General features: G+C 46.2%; 1 protein-coding gene across 1 annotated transcript in view; it reads right to left on the reverse strand.

The window, feature by feature from the left end:
* Positions 1-920: 920 nt before the first annotated feature.
* LOC148042234 (uncharacterized) overlaps positions 921-21,349 on the reverse strand; it is an 845,903-nt gene continuing 825,474 nt past the window's right edge. Inside the window, exons 14-15 of the mRNA XM_087703082.1 lie at positions 4,178-4,182; positions 921-2,438 (exon numbers count right to left, since the gene is read on the reverse strand). Of these exons, the coding sequence (XP_087559208.1) occupies positions 921-2,438; positions 4,178-4,182 (1,523 nt within the window). The remainder of the gene's footprint in view (positions 2,439-4,177; positions 4,183-21,349) is intronic.

Genomic DNA, 21,349 nt, shown 5'->3' on the forward strand with positions numbered 1-21,349 from the left:
TATAAATCAGTCTGTTTTTAAAGCATGGAAGAAATCATCCTGCTCAGCTACAGTTATATCAGAGACGTGGACAGTAACATCCCATATTATTAAGCACCAGCATTGAAATGAGCATTGCATTACAGAAGAGAACATTCACATGAGAAATGGCATCATGAGTCACTTAAGTCTCCTGTGAAAAGGTACAATTGCAGCCAGTTGAAACATCTAGCATGTACAATTGAAAAAGTCCTTTCTTAATCAGCCTGGGAAACTCCCTTATTTGGCAACTATTCACTTTTCTTAATCTCCTCTTTACTCAACCCTCTTATTGGAATTACAATTATCATGGACATCATTATTCTGTTGCTTGGTAAGGACACTGGGAGTTTGTGCACTTGGGACAAATCCCTAGCGTATCAATTGACAATTGGCCAAATTGAATACATAATTCAAGAGATACACTCTGTGACTTCTCCCACACCCTTGTGAATTATTTGGTCTTGATGGAGGCCTCTACGCTCAGTATAGCTCTTTCCACACTCCAGGCATTTGTAGAGTTTCTCTATAGTGTGAATTATTGGATGCTGAAGAAGTTTCCCTTTAGACTGAACCTCTTTCCACACAACAGGCATTTATGAGGTTTTTCTCCTGAATGGACTTAAATGGTCTTCAAGTTCTCTAATTCTTTTGAAGGATTTTTCACACTCCAGACATTTATGAGGTTTTTCTCTTGTGTGGATCCTTGAGTCACAAAGGATTCTTGCATGTTGCGTAAGTATTGCTCTCCGATTGAAGCTCTTTCCACACTTAAAGCATTAATGTGGATTTTCAAATGAGTGGATTTTTAGATGGTTTTCAAGATGGTCCTTTCACTTGAAGGATTTCGCACATTCCGAGCACTGATATTCCCTTCCTTCTTCCTGGATCCTTTGGGGATTTCAGGGTCTCCCAAAAGACCCTCCACCCTCCAGGCATTTCATCCCTTTCTCTCCACAATGGATCCTTTGATGTCTATAAAGGTTGCTCCTCTGACTGAAGCTCTTTCCACACTCCAGACATTTATGAGGTTTTTCTCCTGAATGGATCCTTTGATGTCTATAAAGGGTTCTCCTCTCAGTGAAGCTCTTTCCACACTCCAGGCATTTATGAGGTTTTTCTCCTGTGTGGATCCTTTGATGTGCATAAAGGCTGCTACTCTCATTGAAGCTCTTTCCGCACTCCAGACATTTATGAGGTTTTTCTCCTGTGTGGATCCTTTGATGTTTATAAAGGCTACTCCTCTCAGTGAAGCTCTTTCCACACTCCAGACATTTATGAGGTTTTTCTCCTGAATGGATCCTTTGATGTCTATAAAGGGTTCTCCTCTCAGTGAAGCTCTTTCCACACTCCAGGCATTTATGAGGTTTTTCTCCTGTGTGGATCCTTTGATGTGCATAAAGGCTGCTACTTTCATTGAAGCTCTTTCCGCACTCCAGACATTTATGAGGTTTTTCTCCTGTGTGGATCCTTTGATGTTTATAAAGGCTACTCCTCTCAGTGAAGCTCTTTCCACACTCCAGACATTTATGAGGTTTTTCTCCTGAATGGATCCTTTGATGTCTATAAAGGGTTCTCCTCTCAGTGAAGCTCTTTCCACACTCCAGGCATTTATGAGGTTTTTCTCCTGTGTGGATCCTTTGATGTGCATAAAGGCTGCTACTCTCATTGAAGCTCTTTCCACACTCCAGACATTTATGAAGTTTTTCTCCTGTGTGGATCCTTTGATGTGCATAAAGGTTGCCCCTCTGACTGAAGCTCTTTTCACACTCCTGGCATTGATGAGGTTTTTCTCCTGAATGGATTTTTTGATGTGCATAAAGGTTGCTCCTTTGACTGAAGCTCTTTCCACACTCCACACATTTATGAGGTTTTTCTCCTGAATGGATCCTTTGATGTGCATAAAGGTTGCCCCTCTGACTGAAGCTCTTTTCACACTCCTGGCATTGATGAGGTTTTTCTCCTGAATGGATTTTTTGATGTGCATAAAGGTTGCTCCTTTGACTGAAGCTCTTTCCACACTTCAGACATTTATGAGGTTTTTCTCCTGTGTGGATCCTTTGATGTTGATAAAGGTTGCTCCTCTCAGTGAAGCTCTTTCCACACTCCAGACATTTATGAGGTTTTTCTCCTGTGTGGATCCTTTGATGTTTATAAAGGCTACTCCTCTCAGTGAAGCTCTTTCCACACTCCAGGCATTTATGAGGTTTTTCTCCTGTGTGGATCCTTTGATGTCTATAAAGGCTACTCCTCTCAGTGAAGCTCTTTCTACACTCCAGACATTTATGAGGTTTTTCTCCTGTGTGGATCCTTTGATGTGCATAAAGGTTGCTCCTCTGACTGAAGCTCTTTCCACACTCCAGACATTTATGAGGTTTTTCTCCTGTGTGGATCCTTTGATGTGCATAAAGGTTGCTCCTCTGACTGAAGCTCTTTCCACACTCCAGACACTTATGAGGTTTTTCTGCTGAATGGACTCTTAGGTTGTCTTCAAGTTCTCTAATTCTTTTGAAGGATTTTTCACACTTCTCCTCCTCTCCGGCGGCGCTTCCTTCCTTCCCTCGCCCGCCGGGCTCCTCCGTCCTCCTGCAGGGGAGAAAGAGAGGCGGGTCACGGCTGCGGCTGCGTTCCCGTCACCGCAGGAGAGGCCCAGGCCGAGGCCTCCCCTCACGAGGACCCGAAGGAGACCCTCCCAGGCTGCCACTCTGTCCCAGCAGCCTCTACTTACATCCGGTTTCTCCACCTCCGAAGCGAACCGCTCCTTCCGTCAGCTCTCTGATTCCGAAAGTGAAGGCGCACCATTTTCCAGCCCCTCCTTCCTGCGATGCCCCTCCTCCTCCTCTCCAGGCACCGCCTCCTTAACGTTCCCCGAAGGAGAGAAAGGGACCCGCTAGAACAGTTCGGTTCTCAGCCTTCCTGATGCCGTTCGACACGGTTCCTCTAGCGGCGGTGACCCCCAAGCGCCAAATTGGGCTCCAGCCTTCCCTTCGCCGCCACGTTCCTTTCTTTTATTTCATTTTCCGCACCTGGTTTTCCGCCTCAGCAACGGTCCCTCTTGGCCTCCGTAGCTCCGCCCACCAACCTCCGTCGCTGGGAGGGAGCTGCTTTCCCAGCGTCCTCTGCGCTTGCGTGTCTGTCCCCACTCCGGCCCCTCCTTTCGCCCCGCCCCCTGCCCACAGCCAGCCACCCGGACAGGCGGAGGGAGGGCGGGGCTTCGGTGGGAGGAGCCGCGGTGGCCCCTCCCCTCCCACCGCCCCTTCCCTTCGGGCGGCTCCTTCGGGCGCGGGAGGCTCCTGGCGGGGGCGGCGGAGCTTCGCCCGGGGAGCTGAAGGGGAGGCTCCGAAGGGAAGGCCCGCGTCCTCCCTTCCCCGGCTTCTCCTGCCAGGGAGTCGCAGCACGCAGGCTCCGAAGACTTCCAGGCTCCCCCCGGTGGTCTCGGGCGACCCCTGGGAAAAGGCCCTTCCCCCCCCCCCAGGAGGAGAACCGCCGGGCCAGGAGCCAAGCAGCCGAAGGGATCCCGGGAAGGGATGGAGCTCAGCCCGAGGGGATCCCGGGAGGCCATTGGGAGACGAGGGAGCCGAGGAGGGACGGGGGAATCCACTGGAAAGCCAGGGATCCCAAGGGGGGGAAGAAGCGGATCCCAGGAGGGGATCCCCCCCACCCTTTCCTGCAGGGGGGGAAAGGACCCCTCCTCCTCCTCCTCCCTTTGGGGCTGAGCAGGGGGGAGACCAGCCGCGGGGGGAGCTCTGGGCCCCCTGGAGAAGGAGCTGGAGAGGCTCATGCAGTTGCTCTGCTTCGGTGGGTCCTCTGGACTGGATCCCCTAGACCGGATCCCCTGCGGCTGAGGAGGCCGTGGCCCTCTCGACACAGGGACCCCCAACCCTGCAGCGGAGGAGGCCCCGAGGCCCCCCAGCTCCGAACAAAACCTGGCTACGACCAAACGGGCCGGAGAAGGCGGGGTGGGAACAGGGGGCGCAAATAACCTCTGTACATGCTCAGAGGCTGCAGTGGCCTGTTTTCCAGAAAAGACGGTTGAGGATCCTAGGAATTGTCATCCCACGTCAAGCGTGTCCCGTGAATGGCAGTTGCCATCTGGCCTCTAATTGAAATGGGCCCAATTGACTGTGGAAGGGACAGGAGACCACAAAGAGATCTCCACTCTGCCTAGAAGAAGCAATAGTGAACCGCTTCTACATTGGGGCTTCATAAATCATAAATACACGTTCTAAGGTGGGAAACGTGGCCCCACATGGCTCTGTCTAAAACTGCCCCCTTGGCTGGGGACCCATCAGCAAAACCCTTTAAAATATCCCAATAACGTTCTGGTTGGTCAGGTGACTGACTCTCTTTATGACCGTCCCTAGTTATGACTTTGATGGCAAGCTCTGTTGCGGTATTTATGTATATGTACTTGAATAATAATTCTTATTTAACATGCAATGCACAAATAAAGTGCAAATGTATAATGTTGGCCATAATTTCTTGGAAAGCGTAAAGGAGAAATCTGAAAAAGGGGCAAAGCTAAAAGAGGATAGAAAAAAATATTTTGTTTGTGACTTTGTTGACTATGGAAAACTCCAGAGCAAAACTAAGAAATTCAATCATTAAATGATACCTAAAGGAGAGTTTTCTGAAATAAAGGCCTCGGAATCATTAGATCTGCAAATCAGAGTCTCCCCCCCCCCCTCATTTGCACCCAGAAACAACCTGGAGACGAACACAGTGTGCCTAGAATTGGGCTTACACGACTAAAGTGGCTCTTGTTCACCAATCCACACAGACACACACAGAGACACACAGACGAAGCGCAGCCCCAAGGAAATTTCAGCTTCAACCTGACAGGCTACTGAAACTATTTGGCAGAGATTGTCAGTGGGGTCTCTTGAAAAAACCACCACAGAATTTTGCATTAAAATAAGCACAGGTTGACAAAAAATAGTAAAGAAGGGAAGCAATAGCAATAGCACTAGACTTATATACCGCTTCATAGGGCTTTCAGCCCTCTCTAAGCAGTTTACAGAGAGTCAGCATATTGCCCCCAACAATCTGGGTCCTCATTTTACCCACCTCGGGAGGATGGAAGGCTGAGTCAACCCTGAGCCGGTGAGATTTGAACCGCTGAACTGCTGATCTAGCAGTAGCCTGCAGTGCTGCATTTAACTACTGCGCCACCTTGGCTCTTAAAAAGAAAGAAGGAAAGAATTCAAAAAAGCACAATATTGGTTAGTGCTGCCATAACAGTGAACAGTTAGTTACGTAAATGGTCGTAAGTTGAGGACTCTGAAAGGTTCTGCTTCGTCCTCAGGGTTTCACTCCTGGAGCAGAAGCTCAATCAGAAGAAATTCTTAAACCAGTGAGTTGGAATCATAGAATTGTAGGGCTGGAAGGGACCTTGGAGGTCTTCTAGTCCATCCCCCTGCTCAAGTTCCTAGAATCATAGAATTGTAGGGCTAGTCCACTCCCCACCCCCGCATCCTGCCCAGGTTCATAGAATTGTAGAGATGGAAGGTTCCTCAGAGCTCCTCTAGTCCACCCCATTGACCAAGGCAGGAGTCTTCACCCCCAAAGTTGCTTCTCCAGCTGTGAAAACCTCCAACCTTCTGCTCCTTCCTTGCTTACCAACCTGCCCCATGTGACGTGTGGGTGGGTGTTGTGCCCCACCCGTGGGCCTCCTTCCTGACCCATTCCACCAACATCATGAATCAACTTTGTCTGGGATGATGGGAGCTGACATCCAAATATTGGCAGGCAGCTCCAGGCCAAATGCCCCATTTATTCACTTCTACAACTCTACACAAGGCTTCCTTTGATCCAGGGAAAGCTACTTCGGGCACCTGAGTTCTCCTTCCTCTGCCCCCAAGGCTAAAAATAGCCAGAGTTACCCTGTGGAAAGATGGGTGGGTAATACATCTGATGAATAAAAATAAAATAATTCCTGGAGGTTTGTGGTGACAGGACGATTGTCTTCCTTTTTGGAGGAAGCGTCTGACGCTCCGAAGAGATCCGGCCAACACAGGAGATAGGCACAAACAGGGAACGGAAAAGAGAAGTGAAGCATCAGGAAGTTCCTTAATTCCTTTATTCTGGCATTTCTCAAAACGTTCAGAGGGAATCCTGGGAGTTTAAAACTCTCTGCCGCTTCCTGGAGTTTGGCAGCAGCTCAACAGGTAGCGGCACCTGGATGGAACTGGAGTGGAAGGTTGCCGGTAGCTCAGCCTGGTAGCCGGTGCCCCTTGCGGACTTGTGGCTAAGGTCCCAATATTCCAGGTTGTTGTGTTCTAAAGGAGTGTTTCTCAAGCTTGGCCACGAAAATGGGAGGATTTCAATTCCCAGAATTCCCCCACCCGTTTGAAGGCATGCTGACTGGGGAATTCTGGGAGTTGGTCGGTCCATCTTCAAGTAGCCCAGCTTGAGGGACAATGGCCTAAAGGGACTCGGACACTATGATTCTTTGAGATGACAAAGAATCCACACTCAATGGCCCCCAACCGTTGGGTTCTCGCCACCTACTTAGCCGTCAGGGAAAGACATAGCCACACATACAACAGACACAACTAAATAGCTTTTCCTTTAACCTTCTTTTAGCTCTCTTTACATTATCCTTTTAAAAAACTTTTTATTCCGAGGTAATCCACCTATCATCAATGAGATGAATGCCATTAAAATGTAATTAATACATGAATAAAACAGGTTTAAGGTAAGCTGGGGTGGGGTGAGCTTGTTTGAGGGCTTCTAATGTGGTGGAAACACATTTTTGTGGCAGTTTGGGGTTCCTTCAGGAACAGAAGCAAGCCTGATGGACATATGATAGTTGAGGACATGTGATTAAGAAATTACGAGTCGTAAAAAAAATCCTATGTCTTATCATTAATTAAAGAAGAAACTACATTATGAGTGATTATTAGTGAAGTAAATACAACCGGCCATAGATTAATTAATGAAGTAATTATGACTGGTCATAATGTAGAAACTACGATTGGCTTGGTCATTAATTAATCTATGAAGAAACTACAATTGTTCATTAATTAATAAAAATGACATATTCATTGACCAAGAAAATTCAGGTGTCATTAATTAATGAAGCAATTATGGCTTATTAATTAATGAATGGTCACTAATTAATGAAGAAACTCTGTGCTCATTGAAAAATTACTAGCACTTCACGTGATCTGGATTCTATCGCTCTACTAATGCAGCCTAGAACTGCATCGGCTTCTTTGGCTGCTGCCACACCTTTAAGTGATTGCCTACTAGTAATCAATTGCAAGTAGTGGTTATTTAATTAGGACAGGTCTCTCCTCATTTTCCTTCACTGGTGCAGGAGGTCCTCTCCAGAAGAGGATAGGGACCAATTGCCCAAGGACCTCGTCCCGGCCCAACCCCAGTTCAGATCCCTAAGGGCAACAACTCCACCCTCCAGGGGGACCCCCGCCAGCTGGCCTGCATGGAGCACGAACTGGAGCATTTCCTGAGCGAGGTGAGCAAGCGGCAGGGCACCCTGGGGGCCAAGGCAGGGAAGGAGAGGGACTCCCCGAATCTGAGGAAGTGGGGCTCGGACAAGCTGCGCATCACCGTCTATGAAATTGCCGATAGTGAGCAGCGAGATGTGGCGTGGGGCAGAGGACGCAAGAGGAAACTCAAATAGAGAAGTGGGCACCGGGAAGGAAGAAAAGCTTTTGTGCACATTGGAGAACTAGAACTCACCATCGCCTGGGGATTGGCTCAAGGTGATACAGCTGCTTCTCATGAGTATTCCAGGACTAGAACTCACCATGCCTAATGTAGGAAGAGAAATAACCATTTTTAGGCTATTGGTCCAAGGTCTCCGTTGAGAGAATTGCAGGAATAGAACTCACCTTCTCTGTCTGATTGGCACAAAGTCACTCAGCCAATTGAAGGACAGAAACTCACCAAACATATTGGAAGAATGGAAGTCATCCTTCCCTGGTGATTGGCCAAAGGTTGTACAAATACTCACCATCTTCTGGTCTTTTCCCAACATCATATAAGTTCCTGTGCTTTTTTACGTTGTCCAAATACTTACCATCTCCTTTTCCCCAAATCATAGATGTCCCTCTCCTCTTTTATGTTGTACGAATACTCACCATCACTTTATACCCAAATCATGAAGGTTCCTATCCTCTTTTACCTTTTACCACCATCGCCTGGTTCTTCTATCCAACATAACCAAGGAACAGTTCCTCTATGAAGTAAACACCTACAAATAGTTATCATCTCCTTTGTCCAAAAGAATTTTTTCTTTAAAGCGGTCCAAATACTCACCAACTGCTTCTTATTTCAGCAAAATAATTTCGGGTACTTTTCCTGAAAAGGAATCCCCACATACTCACCACCACCACCTCCTCCTCCTCCTCCTCCTCCTCCTCCTCCTCCTCCTCCTCCTCCTCCTCCTCCTCCTCCTCCTCATTTCTCCAAATTAATTTGGGTAAATTTCCTGAAAAGGAATCCCCACATACTCACCTCCTCCTTCTCATTTTTCTAAATTAATTTGGCTAAACTTCCTGAAAAGGAATCCCCACATACTCACCTTCTCATTTCTCCAAATTAATTTGGGTACCTCTCCTGAAAAGGAATCCCAACATACTTACCTCCTCCGTCTCATTTCTCCAATTTAATTTGGGTAAATTTCCTGAAAGTTACTTTCCTGAAAGTAAAGTCAGTACATATACCTAGTAAAAATAACTGAGGAGTAAACTTTATCCTTCTTTTAAAGATATTTTGCATAATCCACCATATTTTTATCCAGAATGCCTTAACCTTTTGGCAGGTCCACCATATATGATAATATGTAGCATCGAGAGAGCCACACCTCCAAGCTGGACCCCACCAGACCACACACTGTAAGAGAGCAGACTCAAAGAAGGTCCCTTATGCCCAACTTAATGGGGAGAGGCAATCCCTTAAATAACCTGGCTCCATGCTATGAAGGGCTTTATAGGTTACAACCCAAACCTTACATTAAACCCTGAGGTATACTAACAGTCAAAGAAAAAGCTTACAGAGCAGAAGTATAACCTGCACTGATGCAAAAGCATCAGTTCCAGTGCATTCTGGGCCAGCTGTGGCTTCTGGATGCTCATGGAAAGCAAATGGCAATAATCCATTTAGGAGGTGACCAAGACATGAGTAATCCTGAGCAGGGCCTCAAAGTCCAGGAAAGGGCATGGTTGGCAGGCAAAACAAAGCTATGTGCAAACAGGAGCTGTGAGTTCAGGAGGACCTCCAAATTGCACGTTGGATCTATTTAGGATAACTCCTATTCTAGAACTTGATCATATGTCATCAAGTTGTTGTCAACCCTTGGGACCACCTATGTTTTCTCCATGATGATGTACCCTTAACCTAGTCCTTCCAATGGCACTGGAGTCTTTTCCAGAGAGCTGGGTCTTTATATAATGTGTCCAAAGTAGGATAATTTGGGTATTGACATGGATGCCTCAGATGAGAACACTGGGTTGATTTGTTTAGTTAGTTTGGAAAGCATTCTGAACTCAGGAGGAGGAGGAGGAGGAGGAGGAGGAGGAGGAGGAGGAGGAGGAGGAGGAGGAGGAGGAGGAGGAGGAGGAGGAGGAGGAGGAGGAGGAGGAGGAGAAGAAGAGAAGAAGAAATGATAATATTGGGATCCTCCCTTATACTGAAACTAGGAGTCCTATGTGAAAGCATATTTCAAACCTGAGAAAATTACTGTTTCTCAGGCTCAGTTTTTAGTCTCTTTTTAAAGAATTAGATAGGCACTCATAAAAGTAATATAATGCAGAAGACAATGGTATAGCTATATGCAGCTGTATCAAGAAAATCCCATTAATTTCAATGAAATGTATTCATAGTTTGCTATTTATTTATAAGTTGGAAACCTTCAACTTGTTCCTAGTTGAGAGCTGGTCTTCTGTATTCTTAACACTGTTGCATAAAAACGATTCACCTAAACCTAAAACAACTGAATTCAAGCAATTTGCTTAAGCAGATCAGTTAAAGATTTTTGGCTCATACAGCATGGCTAAGTTGATTAGCCTTATATTAGCCTGTATGCATATTGTTCAATGTCTTGTTTGACCTCAGTTTAATTGGGCTCTGCTTTCATGTAGTTGATCTTTTCAAATCTGGAAGATAATTTAATCTGATAACCGTGTTGTGTACATTGTGTGCACTTAGCCAACACTGTAGAAAATCAGAAGTGCAGCACAATTGTCTTATTACTCAGCTGAGCAGTTGATGCATAAAAAAACTGCTGCAAAACTTGCGAGCTTTTGTCAGACACTCATGTTGTCCTGGGATATGAATTATGACAGCATTAGTAGCAGTAGGAAGCAGAATAACAACACAACATTTCTGTATTACTTTGCAAGCATTATTTCAAGAAGCCTTGTTTGCCATCATTCCCTTAAATCAGAATATACTATTATCTTCATTCAGCAGATGGGGGTATGTACCTTAACTGACAGTTGTCAGCTAAGATGACATTTAAACTGGAGACTTTGACATATCAGCTCCAGCTTCATAGCCTTACAGTGGAAGGGGCGTTTGCACTCATCCCCCTTCTGACGGGATTTAGCTGTTGGACTACAGTTCTTATCTGAATCCCAATTGAAACCAAGGGCAAAAACGGAAAGAGAATATACTCTGAGAATGAATTAAGCAGCCTGCAACTTTTCACTATCAGAGAGCTAACTCACTATCTGGTTGCCTAAAATTTACTCTTAGCTTGGCATTCAAGGGTTCCTTTCTTTCCACAACACCCCAGTTTAGAAGCTGGCAAGGAAGACGTTTGCTGCCGTTGCTGCTACTGGGATCCACAATCCCTTTGTGCTCTGCTAAAATCTCTAGAGGGTTAGCCGTGCATCACAGCCCACATTCACCCTCCTCCTGCTCCGTAATCTTTCAGATGACACACATTTCCTCATCTAAGGAAATCTCTCTGCCTACATGCACACACACACACAAAGTCATGAATTATATGGAAGCGCGTCTTCGGACAAATCCCTAATACAGCAGCCTCCGTTCCCCATGGGCGGGGAAAAAAGTGAAAACCATCTTTAACAAAAGACGGTTGTCTGAGATGACCAACCAATGTGCTGGTGGCACTTACTGTCTGCAAAGAAAAGAGGCTTTCCCACCACCACCCACCCTCTGGACGGGGCAGGCTTGCATGGTCCCTAACAGGACGCTAAGAATCTCCCACCCTCTTTGAAGGGAGCCCAATTATTGGGAGGGGCATGTAGGAGTCCCAAAACTTGCAGGGGTCACTCTGAGTGCAGAACATCCTCAGGTTCCCATCCTGTGGAGAGCCTACCCTCATCCCGAACCCTTCCTTAACACCTCCTCTTTATCAACCGCGTTGTCTTAATCTCTCCCCACCCACCACCCTTCCCCACTCCTCCGAGGAAAATAGCCGCTCAATCAGCGCTTATCTTTCCTTTCCCATCAATCGCGCCTCGTGACCATATTGATAACTGCCAAAAGCTGAGCACCCTTGGGTCTTAGCAGGAAGGATCGGGGCGGGGGAGGCGGAGGTGGGACAGTCCGCCGACAGTCCGTGGCGGGTGGAGGAAGAAAGCCAACCCCGATCCTCCTTTCTATCCCGCCGCAACAGCCTCGGAGAGGGACCGTCTCGGAAGAAGGCAAAGTGCGGTCGATTCTCGCGGGGAGCGCAACCCGCCTGCAAAAGGAGCCAGGGGTGACATTGTTTGGCTTCCGCGGGTGAGACGCCTACCTGGCCCGTGGATTCCGTCTCGGGCTACCCACGGAAGAAACCGCAGGCGCTCTTCGGAGTTCTCGGGCAGCAGGTGACCAGGAAGGAAGTGGAAACACATCCCGCGGGCTTAAAAACTTGCGCGGGAGGAAATTAGCTTCGGAGAACGGGCGGGCGGGCGGGGGAGAGCGCCCGATCCTCGCACCTTTGGCTGCCAAACTGCTCCGAAGAACCTGACCCGCCGCGCCCCCTTCCCCGCCCTCCCAAGTGAACACCTCTCCTTCCCCCCAGGTCTGCTCCGTCGCCCGTCTGTGAAGTCTCTCCCTTGCCCCAGAAAACGATGCAGGGATCCTGCTTGGTAGCCAAAGGGCAGGATGAGGGGCCCGGAGGCTAAAATATGAGCAACGGTTGCAGGAACTGGGTTCCTCTAGTCTAGTGGAAAGAAAGACTAGGAGTGACAGGAGTTCCGATATGTGAGGGGCTACTCCAGAGAAGAAGGGGTCACCCTATTCTCCAAAGCAGCTGAAAGAAGGGCAAGGAGGGTCTCCTGCAGCCCTGAGCCCCACTTAATGACCTGCCTGTTCATTTACCGATACATCAGGGAGAGCGGAGGGGGGTCATCAGGTTTGACACTTGACTTAACAGCCAGCATGTTTTATGATTATTATGGTTGAAATGATTAAAATGTAAGAGACTATTTATTGATGAAAATTCCTCCCCCCCCTCCCCGTCTCACCAAAAGACGCCTCTGGGTGACTTACATTGTACACAATGTTAATGTGATGATTAGTATAGCATTTGTGATGTTGTGAGCTTGCCACCGTCCCCTTTGCTGTCCCTCTGTCTCTCGTCTTTCTCTTGATCGTTCTGCGTGTGACGATATTTTCTCCTTCCACCCTTCAGGGCTCAGATCAGGCACCGACATCACTGGCAGAGCAGAAGCGGGAGCACTTTGGAGGAATTCTGCAGAATTACGCAAAATCCTTAAAAGGAAGTGATTATGTTTCACAATGGAAACATTCACACACACACACACACACACACGGAGGGAGGGAGGGGCTTTCCTCTGTTATTTAAAGTCATTAAAAAGAGTGCCGAAGACTCTTGTGCGGAAGTGTTTATTTCCCTCCACACGGCATAAAGTCCCAGAACTTCTCTTTTCCGTTGGGCTCCTGTTCCTTTTCGGCTGCCGAAACATTTCCACCCGGCGGTGATTTGGTGCCTACTTCAACTCTCGGCCATCTCTGTTTCCTCCCCGCAAATTCTCGCTCCCCCGACCTGAGGCCTTCGCCCCGCCCAAGCCTACCTGCCGGCGGACCCTTGCTACGAACCTCCCTTATCTACCGCAAGGAGAACCGATACCCGTGGCCGCCTCTTTTCCCTTCCGCGGCCACTTCCAGCCTGCCTTCTCACATACTGGCCAAGCGCTTCCCGCCCGTCCTTCGCTTTGGGGATGCTTCGCTTGCTCTCTTCGGCGCGCTTTGCATTTAGCCCTCACTTCTCATCTCTGCCTCCCCGGCTCAGCTGCGCCCTTGCTTCCCCCACCCGCCAACGATCATCCCAGAGGCTCCAAGCAGAGACTGAAGGAAGACCGCATTTCAGTTAGCGCACCTCGGAGTCACCGAAAACTCGATGCCGGCTTCCCCGTGTTTTGTTTGTAGCGAAGAATAAACTGACTGTTGGTCGGAGGGAAGGTGGGGGTGGAGGCTGAGTGTCCAAGGAAGCCAACCCAGACGGGCATCGCAGGGCGCAGAGGAACCCAGCAGACAGACGGGAGACGGGGGTGGGGGGTGGGGGAGGAAGAGATCCCGTGCAGGGTAGGCTCTCCGCTTTTCCCTCTTTTTACCCTGGATGGGAGCTCTTCCTTCCCTCCTCCCCCGCTCTCCCGTCTGTCTGCTGGGTTCCTCTGCGCCCCCCAACTGGCAACGGTCAATTCCAGACCCTCTAACTGGTAAATAGACCTGAGGCCATAAGTGGAATTCCTCCAGCAGGGCGGATTTGAACTTTGGGGTCCAGCGGAGGAGAAAGTAGGCAGAAAGTGAGCAGAATTCCAGAGGGCTGATCCAGACACGGCTGCGGCGCGGAGGATGGCTTTTGCGCTCCGAGCTAGCCTGCCCGCTTCCTCTTGCCCATCCGCCGCCGAGAACTCAGAGGCGGGCAGCTGCTGAGAAGCCTTGGGCTTGGAGGCGGAGCGTGCTTCCCTCCGGTCTTTTCCTTCTCGGCTCTCGGGCTCCGGCAGTCTCCGGCGCTAGAAGCTGGGTGGAGCCCTCGCGTGCAGAACTTCGGGGGGAAATGCGCGGCGGCGTCCAGCTGAAGAGCGAGGCGCGCTTCAGGGCGCTGCAGGCCTGGGGAGCGGGGGAGCGGGAGGAGCACTGGTGGTTTGTTTTTGGCGTGGGGGGCGCGACGGGGAAGGGGGTGACTGCGCGGAGAGGCTCAGAGGCGGATACGCCTGGCAGTCGGTGGGGACGGTGCCGAGAGGGGTTGCGCTGGGAAAGGGCGGTGTGCGGCGGACCGTGCAAGCTCTCTCCCTCCGTTTTGGTGGAAGGACAGCGGTGGCGGGGAGGCGTTTTGTTCCGAGAACGGGCTGCTCGGCGAGAGGAAAGGGGGCTCCCTGAGAAGCGAGAGCAGCGAAGAGGTGGTGCAGTCACAGAATTCCCCGACACTCGCTTTTTTTTAAAACCCAGCCTACCTCGTAGGGTTGTTGTTACGGGGCTAGACTAGGAAAGGCAGCCTCTCTCCCGTTTTCGAGAAAAAGTAAGGATGTCCATCTGGTAGAACAACCACCTGTGCAATTTGGTGGCGATCCGCGATCGTTCAAGCCATGTAATGCGTGGGAAGGCATAGAATAAAGTTAGCATACTTGAAGTGAAATAGGCTTTGGTTATGTTTAGGTTGCATTAGCTAAAATGTGCCAATACCGTCCTTGTTGGTAAGAATTGTTGTCATGTTAGAAGAATGACTAAGTCTGACAGCCTAATCTACTCTGTATTAAATAAATAAAATGGATGGAAGGAAATGAAAGAATACAGAAAAGGTTGGTGAGGCCTTTAGTGGCCTATGGATGAGAATGGTGGCTGTTTAGTAAGAAAATCTGTTTGGAATGTGCATATATATTCATATGTGGCCATAGCAAAATAATAAATAAAAATAAAAAAGCATGATTGATTTTTACTGATTTTGATGAAAGTGAGAGGATTAGTGAAGGCTAGGTGCAGCAAGGATCCCACTATCTTGCTATTTTATTTTTCTTTATGTACACTGAGAGCATATTCACCAAAGACAAATTCCTTGTGTGTCCAATCACACTTGGCTAATAAACTATTCTATTCTATTTTACTCTACTCTATTCATTTCTATTTCAATTCTAACAAGGAGTTTAGCTTCCCTCTCTTGAAAATGTAAGCTGGCATAAGGCATTATAATGCAAGCCTCAAACAGTTCATTTAGTGACCAAAGTTACAATGGCATTGAAAAAAGTGTCTGATGACCATTTTCACACTTAGTGACCGTTGCAGCATCCTCATGGTCACGTGATCAAAATTTTGATGTTTGGCAACAGATTCGTATTTATGATGGTTTCAGTGTCCTAGGGTCATGTTTGACAAAATATAAAATTTTTAATCAAGCCCCCCACCCCCACCCCCCGCGGTCAATGGTGTCCCTCTTTACCAATCTGAAAATCTGGTCACCTTAGGGGAGGGAGGTAAATATTTGTAAAAGTTTTCCTTCCCAAAATTTCCATTTAAAAAAAAGGTAAAATCCAAAGAACCAAACCAGAAGGGCCTGTTGTGCATGCATGATTAGGGGAAGGGCAAAGGGGAGACCCTCCCTTGACTGTGAGATTCTCCTCTTGGCCCTTGATTAACTTTTCAATCCTTCCATCTGGGAACCAAAGTGAAAGTAGGATTCTCTATCACGCCTTGTGTCCGGTGCTTATCGGCTTCGACACTAAGCAGGAGCGAGTTTGGGGGACAACAAAACCAGGATGGGCTTTACTCAAGGAGCCAAAAGAAGAGGGAAGGTTCCACACACGGAACCCAGTGGGAAAAAGGAGGGAAATAAATACTCCACAGTTCTCCATTTTTCTCCTTTGCCACTTTCCCGCCACAAAATGGAGGACCCCATGGGGCTTGCGCCATCTTTAGCTGTCCCTCTCACTGCCTGTAAGGGGCAGCCTATAGTCTGGCCTTTAAGCGATGCCTGGCCTCTGCAGGCAGTGAGTAGGACAGCTAAAACTGGCAAAGACCCCGCATCCTCCATTTTGTTCCTCCGGCCCCTTTTTGGAGAGGATTGTTTTTCCCCTCCATAAAAAGGTAAGCAGTTAGAATAATGGACAAATGGAGTTGAAAGAGACCTTATTCCAGAAAGACAATCAGTGGATGAAAGATCAGCACAGCTGTCTCCAGGAGAAAGTGGATCAACTTAAGACCACAACGGAAGACCTGCAGAAAACCTGCAGGAGATCATGCCATCAGTTAGAGCTAGAGAACAAATCTTTGGTGAAATGCATTGAAGAACTCTACAAAGAACTGCATGAGGTTACTAGCCAAGTGTCCATCTCAAGCAAGAGAAGGCTGACTCTGAGAAAGACCTCAAAGAGGTGAGGAACTTTCTGCCATGTGCAGAAAAGCCACTACAGCCAACGGAGAAAGTCACCCCTCTTCAGAAGATGAGGGAAAACAAGAAGAAGCACCTCAAAAGTCTGCAGCAGCCGCATCTGAGATCCCAGATCCGGCTCTGGCCAGACTCACCTGGCACACAAGGTAGCAAGTCCCCCCATCACCTCCCAGGTACACCAGATAGGAAATACGACCAAATGAGGAAACTCTACTTTATTGGAAGGATACAGAAGAGAATCTTGCAAGTCTGAAAGTACAAATCTCCCACCAACTCTTTTGAAGGCCTGAAAAATGAGGGAGGGTCCTTTCTGGGGTTCTTTCTGTGCCAGTTATGCACCCGGGGGCTCCCCCACCTTATCTGGTTATTCCCTGTGCAGCAGCATCTCCTTCTCTCCCCAAGCTCCTTTATTTGTTACTATTCCTTTATTTCTATAAACAACTCAAGGCAGTCAATCTCTCAAACACATCTTCCTTCTCCTCTTTCCCCTCACATCAACAACCCTGTGAGGTTGGTAGGTATAGTGACTGACCCAAAGTCATCCAGCTGGCTTTCATGACTAAGGTGGGACTAGAACTCAGGAGCTTCCACTTTCTAGCCTGATGCCATATTTTATTTGCACACATCTTTACACTTCCTCAATAGTTTGTGGGAATGCTGGTGATATACCTTGACCCAGCAGAATATTAACTACGGTACTTCCTGATAATTAAGTTAATTAATTAGGATAATGCCTCATAAAACTGAGGAGGTATGACTAGCAATTGGCCCTTGCTCATCTAGTCTTCTATATTGTCATTAATACAGGCGGGATAGTTGAAGAAATAGGATTTTGTGATGCAACATTTACACCAACTCTTAGACAAAGTTACTTTGATGTTGTTTTAAAAATACCATCCAGCTTTCAGAACAATATCTATGATTTCCTGAGTGCATCAGAAAAATCCAGCAGAAAAATAGATAATTTTTAGCAGTAGGACTTAACAAGCTCTCTTATTTCGAACGAACGAACGGCAGCTGCAGTGTGAATCTTTCATTAAGATTTCATTTGTACTTTTTCTCATATCATTTCTTTTTTTAATCAATTTTTTATTTAATCAAAACCTCCAAAAAATGTTTTAAAAAAATACAAGCAAGCCCCAAAAGTTAAATAAAACTACATTAAAAAGTTCATAAAAAGAAAAAAGAAAACTTCAGGTGAGGAAACCAGGAATCTCTCAGCGGGGAATAAAAGTCTGGATGTCATCTTGGGGAGAGTCGGGAAAGCACTTTTCTTCCAGTTGTTCAGCAGCTGCCAGTCCTGGATGCTCAGCCTTCATCCTTGAGTCCTGCACATCATTTTCCACCAGATGTCCAGGAATTTGAACTCCTGGCACGGTCCTTCCTGACCTGGGCAACTAGAGAGCCAATCTGGGCTTCTGTCATGTGGGTTTTCCCCAATTGTTTATGGGAGAGACACTCTTTGTCCGATTCCCCTCATGAGTCCTGTCCAGCATGGTTGAACCTCCGTTGTAGCCCTCATCTTCCTCAGAGCACACACACAGTCAGCCAGAAGTTCGGACTGGATGTCAGCTGTTCCAAGGAAGGCGGCCTTTGGCAATTGACTGATGGTGAGGTTGTCAATGCCGAAGGGGTCCAAATTGGGCTCCAGTTGTTTTGGCATTTCACCCCTGGCAGCTATTCATCCTGGGGCAAAAGAAGCACCAATTTAATAAGTAAATAAGTAAGCAAGAAATAATAAATAAAACTTAGCAACCAAATTAATATTTAAAACTACCAGGCTCCCACTGTCCTTCCTTTTCAGCTTCCAAGGCCAGCCATCCCCACCCAAAAACCCAAAGCAGGCAACGCAAAGCAACCAAGGACCCCAGGTGACCTCAAGAGGCCCCAAATCCTCTCCCTTCAGCTAGGACTCTTCTTTTGGGCAAGTCCTCCGGCCACTCACTTCTTGCAGCCTCCAAGTTGCCCACTAACTGCAGTCAGCTGGGTTTTTCTGCCTCTCGAATAGAATCCATCTAAGAATTAAATAACAATAAAATCATCATAATGAGAAAAAACCAAATTAGTTCAAACACTTACCATCCATCACATTGTGGTGCAAGGCAGAACGTCCGACATCCTTCGCTCATCAATGATGGGGATGTTGGGGTAGATGGGTCCCGGTATGTACGGTTCCACCGTGATTATGGTGGCCTCCACATCTTCCTTTCGTTGTTCTGGCGACACTTGCAGACACCTTTTTCTGGGGATTGAAGAAGAAGAAAAGAATCAAATATAATCGACTGGTACATTGTTTTCTTAACAATGATAACAAAGATAATTTCCTTGGAAGTGGGGAAAGGACTGTGTTGCTGTCTTCGGAGAGAGCAAAGTCCACGCTCTGGACAGAGGAGACCCCTGGTTGGAAAGAGGGTCCAAGAGATCATCTACGTTAAAAGGAACAGCCCTCTCCCAACAGAGGGTGGGGGGGGCTATGACCCCCTCCTCTCTCCTCTCTACCACACAGTCCTGAGGACATGGGGGGGGGCAGTGTGTATGCAAGGAGTCATCCAGGTCTCTGCAGGCTTTCAGAATGGAGAAGATCACCAGGATAGCATCTGCACAATGCTGGGAAAACCCAGAAACCCCTGCAGACGATATAATAATAATTAAAAATAATTCCAGAATGTGCAGAGATGGAAAGGTTAACCCTAAGAATCAAAGGAAAATAAGATTCCGATTATGTCATAACATGGGGACTATTCTATACATGGTTAAATGACAGATATTGGGGTTAGAGGAGTGGAATTAGGTGAAATGTGGTTTACATGAGAAAGAAAAACAGAGGAGTAAATTTTTGTTGATGGTTATATAATTGATACAATAATCTATGTTATAATATGACTGATAAATTGCTATTTATCAGCAATTTTTTGCTGATAAATAAATGAAGGGAGACTAGTAGAGATCTATTTCAAGCTATTCAGTTCTCATCAGCTAGCCATACCCTTATTGGGATTTGAACTTAGGCTATTTTACATGTCAGGCAGTTGTAATAACCTCTAAGCCATAAGCTCTCTTCCCTTATCAGCTGTGATTATATATGATGATGATGATGATGATGATGATGGTGATTGTACATTTGTATGTTAGCACCTTGGACACCTAGAGACACACTGCTCAACGTAGAATGGAAATGTATGATATAAAATAATAAAAAAATATTTTTGAAAAAAAAGAATTTGGCTAGAGTTTGTACACAATCAAGCAGCTGTTTTTCAAAATAGTATAAAACTTATTGAAGGTGACAAAATTTCGGTAATCGAAGTAGCAAATGAACTTAATAATTTAAAATTTCAGTGTCAAGAGCGGTTAGAAAATATTTTTATTCCCATAACTATCCGTAATAGTCTAAGGCAGCTAGAAGAACAAGGTGCAATAAATTGTGCAGACACCATGAATCATGTTAAAAAGTTCTATAGTAACTGCGTAGATTATTTAGAAGAGTGGACGGTACATTATAATGATATTGAACATTTTAATTGGGTTGCATTAAAAAAAGAACTTGATTGGCATGATGTGCAAAAATCATTCGATCATATTAATCAAAACTTCCCAAATCGTGATATTTCTGAAACTAATCTTTTTACTGAGGTATCATATTTAAAACAATATATAAGGAAAAGGTTGAATCTTGGGCCTCAGCAAAAATGCCAATAGAGAACAAATGGCTAAAAATATTTCATCATTTTCAAACAAACCATATTTCATAAAATAATGTATTAAAAATTGTGGAATACGCGCTGTCCTTACCAGGAACTAATGCTGCGACTGAACGTGTTTTTTCTACGGTAAATCAAGTGTGGACATCAGAAAAATCACAATTAAGTGTTCAGACTTTGAAAGCCATTTTATGTGTCAAATATAATTTAACAAATTTGTGTGAAAAATTTCATGACCTTTTAAATAATGACAGCAATCTACTAAAAAACATTCACTCAAGTGAGAAATATGCCAAAGAGTAAAATTATTCTGTACATAATTTTTGTCAATATATTTAATAAATATAAATGTAAATAAATGTATTATATTTGTAAATTGTAGTTATGTTGAAATAAAAAAAATTACAATACTATTTTTGTGTTGTATGAATTTTTTTGTTGCTCCGTATAAAATTTTTAATCAAGCTCCCCCCCCCCCCAACAACCCGGTCAAAGGTGTCCCTCTTTACCAATCTGAAAATCTGGTCACCTTAAGATACATAGATAGTATAGAGAGGTATATAGATGGATACAGAGAGACACAGGGAGAAAATTCATTCTGTAGATAAGCAGGACTTGGTTTTTAGTCTCGGGTATTTCTCTTTCTTCCTTGGGAGTTTGGCCTTGGGATGGAGAGTCTTGGAGGGAACCACCAACCATCAAAACCAGAAATTGGCTCTTCTTCCTCCATCCCTTTTCTCTTTCAGAAATGGATCAAAATGAGCTGATGTGGCCCTCCAGTGAGAGACCCCAGAACTTCCTTGGAGACCCCTGGAAAATGACATTGTTTTTCTTTGGGGTCTATTTATTCATTGGCCTCTGTGCTTTTCTTCACCAGTGCAAGTAAGGTGGCCCTGATCAAGGGAGGGGTGTCATCACAACCTGGGAGCCCGAAGAGACTGAAAGCTCCCCAAAATGTTGGTGGAACTAATAGGAGAAAAGATAGAATACCTGAGGTCTGGAAGGGACTTTGGAGGTCTTCTAGTCCAACCCCTAATCTTTTCTTGAAAACCTCCAGTAATGGAGTCCCCATTAAGAATAAGCCTTATTATCATTGTTACAAAAACAATGTAGCGGTCAGTTTTTTATATATAAATATATTTTTAAATATTCTTTTGTTTCCTCTGACCCTTCCCTCCCTCTGATTCTGGGCTGCATCTGAACAGAGTTTCCTAAAGGAAAGCAGATTTCACATTCAAATCCTCCAGTTCTTTTTTTGTTCTTTAAACATTTTATCAATTACAAAATAAAATACAAAAATACA

This window comes from Thamnophis sirtalis, unplaced genomic scaffold (assembly GCF_051295495.1).
Source record: "Thamnophis sirtalis isolate CommonGarterSnake01/CBP01778 unplaced genomic scaffold, rThaSir2_p1.2 scaffold_20, whole genome shotgun sequence".
NCBI classification, from domain to species: domain Eukaryota; kingdom Metazoa; phylum Chordata; class Lepidosauria; order Squamata; family Natricidae; genus Thamnophis; species Thamnophis sirtalis.